The 12,500-nt window shown below is 42.0% G+C and overlaps 1 protein-coding gene across 2 annotated transcripts in view; it reads left to right on the forward strand.

Moving 5' to 3' along the window:
* mon1a (MON1 secretory trafficking family member A) overlaps window positions 1–12,221 on the forward strand; it is a 28,823-nt gene extending 16,602 nt beyond the window's left edge. For both annotated transcript variants that reach the window (XM_076268432.1, XM_076268431.1), the window contains 2 exons: window positions 9,140–9,287; window positions 10,890–12,221. In XM_076268432.1, coding sequence (XP_076124547.1) covers window positions 9,140–9,287; window positions 10,890–11,030 — 289 coding nt within the window. In that variant the 3' untranslated portion in view covers window positions 11,031–12,221. The remainder of the gene's footprint in view (window positions 1–9,139; window positions 9,288–10,889) is intronic.
* Window positions 12,222–12,500: the final 279 nt, after the last annotated feature.

Raw genomic sequence — 12,500 nt, forward strand, 5'->3', positions numbered from 1 at the left:
TCTGGGGGCAAGGCCACTTGGCCTTCAGTTGGGCATATTTGGTGGAGGGCACAAAGGCCACATAGGCTATATCAAAGTTGTATAGCCTATTCACTGCAGTAGACCTGCATCACTGTATGAAACATTACAAAAACATGAAACATGACATATCATATAGAACTGCAAATCATCTGAACATCTAATATTTACAGATATCTAGTCTATATTTAACATTTATTTTATATTTGGCCTGTTATGAAATCATGTATTGAACAATTTAAGCACAGTTCAGCTTTAAGAAACTCAAATAGCCTAGATGCATGCTTAGCATTTTGTGATCTACTTTCACAAACTCGTAGTCAGCTGTCCTCTGATTTACCGATATATAGGCGATATTTGTAACATTTATTTTGTATTTGGCCCGTTATGAAATCATGTGGAACAATTTAAACACATTGTAAAACTTAAAGCCCAAATTTGGAGACATCCATGCATGTCGAAATGTACTGCAAATTCAAAAGTGGATTACTCTGGAACGGCTAACTGTACAGGGGACTGCTTTACACCTTTATGTTCGGTAAGGTCTGCTGTTTATTCTGATATATGGTTTGTCATGTGTTAAACGAAAGGTTCGTGAAGTTTTGCACCGAGAGGAATGGGTAGGGTGATGGACGAAAACCTTCAGTAGAATTTATGATTAAATTTAATTATATTATTTACGTTTCTCGCGAACCGTTCACCACAGCGATTCGCGGCTAACATCGTTTAAAAGCTGAGAAAAAGCTCTTTCATGTGATACTTGTGATGTCTGTGTGATGAGTAGGCTACTTCGCGAGTAGTTCAACTGAGAAGAATAGGTGAATTTAGATGCACTTTCTTTCTTGCGCTGTCACTTTCTCCACTGCGTAAAATAAATTAATTTGCGCTGTGAATGCTAAGATTATTTTGACAGGCCATAGGCTAAATAAAATTCGCTATTAGTAGGATGCAAAGCAGAATATTGAAAGAAGGGCACCGTGGCCTGTAAACCTCTGATTTTCAAAGGGACATCACGGCCAACGCAAGGGGCAAAAACGTGGCCGCCGTGAAATTCCTACCCTGAGTGAGACCAAAGTAAGTGTTCGAAATTAAACTTTAGGCTACTGTGTTCTTCTGATAACGTGAGTGGAATGGATTTAATGTGCACGCGAACATAAAAAGACGCAGATTGCAAATGATACAGTGCAAGTTTTGCGGTGAAAATTTTCCGCCTTTTAAAATCAGGTGTAGCCTAATCCAATTCGCAGTTAAAACCATCAATTAGACAACAGAATCAGTAGGGTACCAATTTTGCTTCATTGTACCAGGCCTACTGTATGTCAAAAGCAGGCTCGGATGAAGCTGGGAAGGATTAAACACACGGTTTCAACACCGTGATAATCAACCGTGATAATTATGATATTTCAAAAGAAAGCGGTAATTGTTATCGTCAACATTTTTATCACGGTTTATCATTATACCGGTAATCGTTACATCCCTAATTGAGCATAATAATAAAAGTCACACAACTCTATCATAATGAGAGAAATTCCCACACATGTTACAGTGCTGTCTGATGCAAAAGGAGAGAAGTGCCGCACACTCCCGAGTTACACATATAAGTCTTTAATGTGACTAGAGTGACAACGTTTCGGCCTGTCGGCCTTCCTCAGGTCACGTGAAGGCCGACAGGCCGAAACGTTGTCACTCTAGTCACATTAAAGACTTATATGTGTAACTCGGGAGTGTGCGGCACTTCTCTCCTTTTGCAAGTGTTTTACTGGTTGCCAGCACCTCCTTTTCTGGTGTGCGTTTTGCACCTCCACTCATCAGTGCTGTCTGATAACATTAATCTAATAATGGAGCGGCCTGAATGCGGGACTATTGACTGGACGGACCAACTCTGACTTCAATTGAACCCGATGCAGAGACACACACACGCGCGCATGGACCACTTTGCTCTCTCTCTCCCTCTCATATCGCTGAAGTCAAATTATAGCCTAGGAGGTGCTTCTACATCAATCGCGATCGACAGGAAAGGAAACCAAACGTTTAGCGATCAGGAACCGTCAGGAATTTTGTAAACACAGAAGCATGACAGCCTATAACGCCAGAGAACATGGATGTGTTCTCTATTTGAGTAACGTTATAATCGATTGTGGACATGAACAGACATACAGACACGGAGCACAAAGTAGGCCTACTTTCACTTTCTAGTGTGCGTATTCAGTACGTGAAATATAATTAGTAGCAAAACAGCGATCAAATATTAGCCTACATGGCAGTGAGTTTTGTTTTCAAATGCTTTCATGCATGTCTAGATAACGGGTGAGGAATGTTTAGGAGACAGACTATCGTAAATCTTCAAATTATCGCTGGGGTCTTTTTATTTAGCCTGCGCAAAGCACAGCACCTTTATTTGGAGCATGGCTTACTGTTTGATTATATTGCTAAATATCGGGACTGATGACCACTGAAATCTGCGGGGTATTTGATGGTTCACTATTAAGTTTCATGTATGTAAGGGTGTTGGGATTTCCATCCGCTTACTGCGAGATAAGGCATCCGCTTTCATTCATTCATGGAACGTGTGTTGTGCTGAAATGGAAACCTTATTCAGCCTAAATTTAGTTATTTTTTAATCATGCATGATTTACTTTTTTATAAAATTCGTAGGCTGATGCCTGGCAGCAACAATTGTGTTTAAATGTAGGCTAGGTTACTGCTTCAGCCTCGGGCAAGCTCAGAAGGGGGCGGCATGCAACTGATAGCTTGAGAGCAACGTGTTGGAGACGTGTAAGACAATGACTTTTCATTGGCAACAATTTTAAACCAACCAACAATATAAAATATTAAGAAGAGCTCTTTTATGAGTTAAATTGAAACAAAATTATTACTGGCCTTTATTTGTCCGAATCTGAGGTCCAAACAGAATCCTGGCCGTAATTTGAGGATTTAGGTATGCACGTGTGTTTCAGGCATAGCACAACCACTAATCTCTGACTGAAAGTGCACAGAACTTGTGCATTTGAGAGCGCTCTCTCGCGGCTAGACAGTAATGTTTCATGTAGGGTTCATGTCAGTTCATATGAATTAACATTTAAAAACATGTTCAATTATATATTTTTTTCATATATAAGTCGCACCTGACTATAAGTCGCAGGGCCAGCCAAACTATGAAAAAAAGTGCGACTTATAGTCCGGAAAATACGGTATTTCATATCAGTCGATATCTATAATTATTGATTTAAAAAAAAAAATCTATTTCAGATAAGGACCAGAAGAAAAAAAGTTAAATTTAAACACTTTTTAAACTTAAACTTAACCTTAAACTTAACCTTCCTCTAATTTTAATCACCTCAGTTATCAATCGAAGCAAACAGAGAAAAGAAATAGCAACACAATCATGAAAACCACTCAAATAAATAAATGTGCACATAAGTCTGAATGAGCAGCACTGGTTGAAGCCTGGAAATATTGTAAACAAAGTAGCTTAATTTGCTAGTTATCATAGTCTACTGGTTAGACTGTTCAGTTTCCCCACATGTGTTTAAGTTTCAAATGAATACTTTTTTCTCCTTGGGACAGGCCCGTTTGAGTCTTGGAAAATACTTTTCCATTTGCATCGGGATTGAGATGATTAAAACTTAGCAGTCAATTTTGGCAACAGTTTTGAACAAATTCGTGCAGCGTGCTAATGATGCTAACCGGAGTTAATAGCAATTTAGCCAGTCGTCTTGCACGATTGTGAATGTTTGGATTACATGTGCATGCTGAGGAGGGATGCGCCTGTTGAGAGGGAGAAAGAGGGAGAGAGAGAAGAGAGAGAGAGAGAGAGAGCGAGCAAGGGGCAAGGGGCAAGGACTCATTGAGAGTCTGTGTTGAGGTAGGCCTACTTCTATCACCTACTCTGGTAGAGTTGCACGTACTAGCTACAATGCAAGATATATTTATAGAGATGCACCGATATGGAATTTTAGGGCCGATAACGATAACTGATATTTATTGGTTTGTTGTGGCCAATATCGATACGATAACCGATAATATTACTCTTGAAAAAAATTGTGAAAAGTGATTTGGGGAAAGCATTTAATAAGCCTAATTTTATTGCAGTAATTTTACCTACCACCAAATGATGGACAGAACTCATAAAAGTCCTCAATAGTGCGGCAGTCAACAACATAACAGTAGCCTAGCCCTACAGTATGTGTGGCTCCTTTAAGTGAACTGACGTCAGTGAATAGCGAGTGAGTGGCTAGAGAGTATGAATCGTTTTAATTTAGGACTAAACGCTCATAAACGGCTCAGCTGGGAATAAGCTACAGTATAGTGACCAAATCAGAGTTTGTGAGGGAAACTTAGGTTTAGTTTCAACCAGGGCTTTGAACCGATTTTTTTTACAATCAGTTCGTTCCGAACAGAAACGGAATTATAACGTTTCCGGTTATGAGTTCCACCAATAAATTGACGTTCCCGAACCGGTTAGAAGAAAAAAATACTGTTCCCGGAACGGTTAATTTCGTTCCTGTCAGCTGTTTAATGCTATAGAATTATGTCACATCTTTCTCATCCAGCTTAAACCAAATGTAATAATATTACAACCATTATTAAATAATAATAATTATATTATTATTAATAATAATAATAATTAAATAGGCCTACAATTATTTCAAATGTGTAGTTTGTTGTTAAAAGAGAAAATTTCCACACAAACGTAACCACATTATTAAGACACGTGGTAATGCCACTCGGGCAACAACAAATTCCAACTGTCGGGGGGAAAGGCCATCCAGTAGGCCTACTCATACCGTAACAAGTCTTTTGTTTTGTCTTGCTTAGGCCTACTTGCAATTAGGCGTGTTTCATCAGGTAGGGCCTATTGTTTATTAACAAACATAGCCTACTAATTATAGCCTGTAATAACAGTGGCTCACATTTAACAGTTAGCAAAAATTAAAAAATTGCTATACCAACCTGGCATTTTTAAACAAACAACAAAAAAACAAAGATTTGTGACTGACATTAGGCCTAACGAGAGTAAATTGCCTTCCACGATGCAAAAAAATATGCCTAACAGCCAATAATAATAAAAATAAAAGAAATCATGCAGTCACAAAAGCAGATTAGGCCTACTCCCCATATCTGACGTTAATTAACCAAGAAAGACGGAAGTGCAAATGGGTCAGCCTACATTCCAAACTGTTTATTCAAGCGGATGAAAAGAATATCCTCCAGAATTTTGTCATTCAGGGACGACCTAAGCGGAGAAAGAATAAACTTCAAAGATGAAAATGCGCGCTCCACGCTGACTTGGGTCACGGGGAGCGCTATGACGGACATTGCGAGTTTGTGCATATCTGCATTTGAAGCGGCCATGGACGCCCAATAACGAAGAACATTCTCGGTGCGCTTTAAACGCACTTCTCTGCAATAGGCGTCTAACAACAATGCAATGGGAACTCGGCCCTTTTGTATGACAGTGGTTTCTCTTCCTTTAGCCACCAGCAGCTTCTCAATTTCATCATCATCTTCAGATGAAGATGATGAACGCTCAGCTACGCTGTCTGTGTTGGGGGCGGCGGACAGGTTTTGGATCATGTCCCAAGTGTGGCACAGGTGTAATTTCGCCATCTCAGCCTGATTATCTGTCAAAAATAGCCTATACCTAGGGTCAACAAATAAAGCGGCCACAAATGTGCGCAGGAAAATAATTACTTTTTTTTTTAGTTAATTAGGCAACGAAAACTTTGAGGAACTAAATAAAACCGGTATTAACCGGTTACCATTGTTTTTAAATAAGTGTTCCTGTTCCAGAACATAAAAAATAATAATGTTTCCGGTTTCGTTTCTGTTCCCTGTAAGTTCCCGGTTTTCGTTTTCGTTCCTTGAACCGGTTCAAAGCCCTGGTTTCAACTGCGGGTAACTGAATAAAGCTGCAACTCCTCAGACTGTATCTTATGTCCGTCTACTCTGTTGCACACAACCTGCTGCAGCAGAAATGAAAGGCGTTAGCCCCGAAGGTTTTAATAACTTATTATGATGACCTGTCTGGAACTGAAGCACGAATGGTTAGCATATTTCTAGGTAGTAATACAAAACCCAAGCTAACGTAATGCAAATATAATACTAAAACCCAACTTAGAACTAGGCCTACTTATGTACTCGTCCCACTAACGAGTTTGCTTATTTGTTTCCCCGACCAGCGCGGTAACGTGCAAACACACCAGCACAAGACGGCTCTAGATAGGGCTGAGCTCCGCTCTGGTAAGGTTAAATGGCGGATCATTCACGAGACGATTTTGAGATGCACAGATTCCCAAATGAACGCATATCCACAGATTTTGTTAGAGTTTGTAGAGTGGTGAAATACATTCACACCGCTGACATTATATTGAGGAAAAAGTATAGCCAACCAAGCTCAAGTAGCTCAGTGTAGCCAGACGGACCTTAGGCTACGTAGGCCTAAATTAGGACTTTAAAAAATATCGGCGCAAATTATCGGCCAGAATTCTGTTATCGGACCGATAATAATATTTTCCTTTTTTCACTTATCGGCCAATAATATATCGGCCGCCCATATATCGTGCATCCCTATATATTTAGCTTATTTATTTATAGAGAACGTAATATCGATTAGATGTCTATTACATGTTTATGTAATATCGATTACATGTCTAGTGTGCATATTAATGGTTGTGTTGGTGTGTGTGTGTGTGTGTGCATATTAATGGTTGTATGTGTGTGTGTGTGCATATTAATGGTTGTGTGTGTGTGTATATATTAATGGTTGTGTGTGTGTATATATTAATGGTTGTGTGTGTGTATATATTAATGGTTGTGTGTTTATATATATTAATGGTTGTGTGTGTGTGTATATATTAATGGTTGTGTGTGTGTGTGTATATAATTGTTGTGTGTGTGTATATATTAATGGTTGTGTGTGTGTATATATTAATGGTTGTGTGTGTGTGTTTATATATATTAATGGTTGTGTGTGTGTGTATATATTAATGGTTGTGTGTGTGTATATTAATGGTTGTGTGTGTGTATATATTAATGGTTGTGTGTGTGTGTGTGTATATATTAATGGTTGTGTGTGTGTGTGTGTATATATTAATGGTTGTGTGTGTGTGTGTATATATTAATGGTTGTGTGTGTGTATATATTAATGGTTGTGTGTGTGTGTGTGTGTATATAATGGTTGTGTGTGTGTATATATTAATGGTTGTGTGTGTGTATATATTAATGGTTGTGTGTGTGTGTTTATATTAATGGTTGTGTGTGTGTGTGTGTATATATATTAATGGTTGTGTGTGTGTATATATTAATGGTTGTGTGTGTGTGTATATATATTAATGGTTGTGTGTGTGTGTGTATATATTAATGGTTGTGTGTGTGTGTTAGAGATGCGCGGATGGGCTATTATTTCAACCGTAACCGCATAGCAAAACTTATCATCCATCCGCACCAACGTTTTTTGACCAATTTTCAAAACCGCACCCGCCCGCAATCCGCTGGTTGTTTTAATGTATATGGGTGATGCGGTGCTGCTGACATGAGGCTAGAAAGCTCTTGCCTGTTCTAGAAAGACTGATCCAATGCAGCAAATATATTAAAAGGCTAAAGTCCTACATTGGCTATGTTGTAGCCTATCCCCAGAATATCAGCAGCAAACTCAGTCTCTGTCTCGCAAAAGTCTCCAAATAAAACGCACATCGGCCTGTAGCCTACAATTTTATCATTGTAATAAAAAAACGCAATTTGGCACATCATTTCAACATGCTGCTATTTAGCCTACTAATTAATGCCTATTGTAGGCTACTTTGTTTTTTGCAAAAAGAAAGAAATCCTTAATAACATAACAAGTAATTCACATTAGGCTACTTTACGCACTGTAACCCACCGCACAGCAGTGCAACGTGCATGTTCACATTTTTAGTAACAACCGCCAAACTTGCTTGCTTGCCTACATCTAAGTTTTCCGACTATTTTTCTTACCTTCTTTTTTCTGCTGCTCTTACGTTCTGAACATCTCGCACTGCCATTGCCCGATGTCAGTTCTGAGTCATCACTCCATAATCTGTCTCCCTTTTAAATGCCTATTCCCTGAATGGTAGGCTACAATGACTATGTGTTTTATATATAATATCGAAACAAAATAACCCAGTCAGTCTCATCTACGAGATGTTTAGGCCTCCTCCAATACTGGCAGCTGGGCTCATAGGTTGCATATTTGCTTAGTGGCCTACCAAGGCTCTGCAACGAGACGCGACATGGGAGATGAATCATCGGTCAACTTGCACTGTAGCCTATTCTACTTTCTTATTGCACACTGGAGAGAAAAACATGCTGGTAGGCTACGATAGGCTACTTAATTTAAACTTTGTTACCTTTAGTGTGTGTGTGCGTGCGTGAGGGGTTGCTCAGTGAAACATCGGAATACACCAATTCCGCAACACCGTCTCTGATAGATAAACAAAGCAGCATGCATAGAAGCAACTAGGCCAAACTGCCTGATGAAAATTTGACTATTTCAAAGTGTGCTCGTTTTTTTCGGATGTAGATAACACAATTTAACAATGTATAGGCTATATTTTTTTCATTTGATTGGTTCAACCGCCACCCGCCGAATTTAATTAAAATATTATATTTCTTCACGTCATCCGCCCGATCCGCGGTTTAACCGCGGAGTCCGCGGCTGTAACCGCGAACCGCGCATCTCTAGTGTGTGTGTATATATTAATGGTTGTGTGTGTGTATATATTAATGGTTGTGTGTGTGTGTGTGTGTATATATTAATGGTTGTGTGTGTGTGTGTGTGTATATATTAATGGTTGTGTGTGTGTGTGTGTGTGTATATATTAATGGTTGTGTGTGTGTGTATATATTAATGGTTGTGTGTGTGTGTGTGTGTGTGTATATATTAATGGTTGTGTGTGTGTGTATATATTAATGGTTGTGTGTGTGTGTGTGTGTGTGTGTATATATTAATGGTTGTGTGTGTGTGTGTGTGTGTGTATATATTAATGGTTGTGTGTGTGTGTATATATTAATGGTTGTGTGTGTGTGTGTGTGTGTGTGTATATATTAATGGTTGTGTGTGTGTGTGTGTATATATTAATGGTTGTGTGTGTGTGTCCAGCCCTGAGCTGTCGCTGCCCTACAGCAGTGTTGAGGAGCAGGAGCGTCTGATGAGTTTATACCAGCAGCTGCACAGCTGCCTGCACCACCCGACACGGCCGCTACGCACGACCTACCACACCACACACACCGAGAACCTCTACGCCTGGGTTAGTACAAACACACACACACATGCACACATGGTGTTTCCAGAAATTGAGTGTACATTAAAGTTGATTGACATAGATCTCTGTTTCTCAAGGTCAATGAGTCAGCATGAGAAAACAAAAACAATGGGTTCTACCAGCCAACAGTCGGAGCTTCCAGGCAGCTATGGTGCTGCACTCTGGGGGCATGTTCGTGAGCCCCAGAGTGCAGCACTGTAGCTGCCTGGCTGCTTTAGCTGTTGGCTGCAGAAACTTGAGCTCAACGGTTTGTTTTGTACTGACCATGCTCGGTGGCCTTGAGAAAAGGAGATCTATGTGAAAAAAAATCACCAGGTTTGTCCTTTAAATTATGTGATCTTAATGAAGGAAATCACCAGGTTTGTACTTTAAATGATGTGGTCTTAATGAAGGAAATCACCAGGTTTGTACTTTAAATGATGTGATCTTAATGAAGGAAATCACCAGGTTTGTACTTTAAATGATGTGATCTTAATGAAGGAAATCACCAGGTTTGTCCTTTAAATTATGTGGTCTTAATGAAGGAAATCACCAGGTTTGTCCTTTAAATGATGTGATCTTAATGAAGACCAAAATAATGTTTTTTGTGATTGTGGTAGAATTGAGCAGCCCTATTCACTCAGGCGATGTGTGTGTGTGTGTGTGTGTGTGCGCAATATCAGAGTTGAGCAGCCCTTTTCACTCAGGGGATGTGTGTGTGTGTGTGTGTGTGTGTGTGTGTGTGTGTGTGTGTGTGTGTGTGTGTGTGTGTGTGTGTGTGTGTGTGCAAGCAATAGCAGAGTTGAGCAGCCCTTTTCACTCAGGGGATGTGTGTGTGTGTGTGTGTGTGTGTGTGTGTGTGTGTGTGTGCAAGCAATAGCAGAGTTGAGCAGCCCTATTCACTCAGGGGATGTGTGTGTGTGTGTGTGTGTGTGTGTGTGTGTGTGTGTGTGTGTGTGTGTGTGTGTGCAAGCAATAGCAGAGTTGAGCAGCCCTTTTCACTCAGGGGATGTGTGTGTGTGTGTGTGTGTGTGTGTGTGTGTGTGTGTGTGTGTGTGTGTGTGTGTGTGTGTGTGTGTGCAAGCAATAGCAGAGTTGAGCAGCCCTTTTCACTCAGGGGATGTGTGTGTGTGTGTGTGTGTGTGTGTGTGTGTGTGTGTGTGCAAGCAATAGCAGAGTTGAGCGGCCCTATTCACTCAGGGGATGTGTGTGTGTGTGTGTGTGTGTGTGTGTGTGTGTGTGTGTGTGTGTGTGTGTGCAAGCAATAGCAGAGTTGAGCAGCCCTTTTCACTCAGGGGATGTGTGTGTGTGTGTGTGTGTGTGTGTGTGTGTGTGTGTGTGTGTGTGTGTGTGTGTGTGTGTGTGTGTGTGTGCAAGCAATAGCAGAGTTGAGCAGCCCTTTTCACTCAGGGGATGTGTGTGTGTGTGTGTGTGTGTGTGTGTGTGTGCAAGCAATAGCAGAGTTGAGCAGCCCTTTTCACTCAGGGGATGTGTGTGTGTGTGTGTGTGTGTGTGTGTGTGTGTGTGTGTGTGTGCAATAGCAGAGTTGAGCAGCCCTATTCACTCTCATGAACCCTTTTCTGCTCTCCCCCTCGGCGCCCCCTGTAGGTCACCAGTGGTTTTGAGCTCTACCTCTGCTTCAGTCCCCTGGGCACTAAGGCGGTCGCCGTGGCAGCCGTCAACAAGCTGCTGAAGTGGATCCGCAAAGAGGAGGACCGCCTCTTCATCCTCTCTCCGCTCACCTACTGAGCGTGCTCCGTACAGCCCACCTACTGAGCGTGCTCCGTACAGCCCACCTACTGAGCGTGCTCCGTACAGCCCACCTGTGGCTGCTGCTGCTGCTGCTTCTCAGAGGTCGTAGGTCAGAGGTCACGGACTCCCAGTCGCCATGCCTTAATGTCACACTCCACAGCACCCCGAAATACAGGGTGTGTGTGTGTGTGTGTGTGTGTGTGTGCGTGTGTGTGTGCGTGTGTGCGTGCGTGCGTGCGTGCGTGCGTGCGTGCGTGCGTGCGTGTATGACTCCTCATAGGAGCGGGCCATCCAGATTCTGTAACAGGGCTCTGATTGGTTCTGGAGTTGTGGATCTCAGGGCTCTGATTGGTTCTGGAGTTGTGGATCTCAGGGCTCTGATTGGTTCTGGAGTTGTGTTCTCTGGTTGGACATGTGTTCTGCAGTGCTGTGCTCCATACACTTCTGCAATAACGGAGCTCTCGGTCCAGCTCCACTCCACTGTGTGATTCTCAGGTTCCTTTATCACCTCACCTGTCTGCTCGTGCACCTGTGGAGGGAGATGCAAAGCTCTGGTCACATGACTGGTCACTCCTCACGTAGCCCAGGGGCTCAGAGGTTCATCACCACAGGACATATAGTAACCCATAGCAACCTTCATCCCCACAGGACATATAGTAACCCATAGCAACCTTCACAGACATGTGTGGACACATTCACACAGAAATCATTTCTGAAGTGAACCTGTCAACTGGGATGTGTGTGTGTTGTGTGTGTGTGTGTGTGTGTGTGTGTGTGTGTGTGTGTTTATGTGTTGAGTGTGGTGGACCAGGCACACCTGTGCAGGTGTGTTATTCCCGGGCTGGATCTGATGACTTGTGGGGAGCAGTGGTGCGCAGGACACACCTGGACAGCATCGGCGCAGGACACACCTGGATAGAATCGGCGCAGGACACACCTGGACAGCATCGGCGCAGGACACACCTGGACGAGGACACACCTGGACAGCATCGGCGCAGGACACACCTGGACAGCATCGACGCAGGACACACCTGGACAGCATCGACACCAACCTCACTCCACTCTGTCAACGCCACTAGCACGCCTCAGCAAAGGACCCCAGGTGGCCATCACTCAAACATCACTGAGAGACTGACCTTCTGATATCTCTTGATCACTGAAAGAAATAAAAAGCAACATTCCAAACAACTCCTTGTTTTCCACGTGTGCTGATTGGCTCCTGCTGTTTAATTATTTTCTTCAGTGAATGAAAATGAAAGATTTGGTTTACAGAGAATATTGTTGGGGTTGTCACCTCTACCAGTTCGGTACTTGTATACTGTAAGATAAGTTTCAGCATTAGTTGCTCAAAGGGGGACATATTTACATGAATGAGCAACCCTACGGGGGAGCTGGAATTGAACGCACGCAGTAACGTTCTATCGACAGCTAGATAGATAGATAGATAGATAGATACTTTATTGATCC

The sequence above is a fragment of the Alosa pseudoharengus genome, unplaced genomic scaffold (genome assembly GCF_046254945.1).
Source record: "Alosa pseudoharengus isolate Yale_2024_CS ecotype anadromous, Long Island Sound unplaced genomic scaffold, YU_APseudo_1.1 YU_APseudo_1.1_scf_5, whole genome shotgun sequence".
NCBI lineage: Eukaryota > Metazoa > Chordata > Actinopteri > Clupeiformes > Clupeidae > Alosa > Alosa pseudoharengus.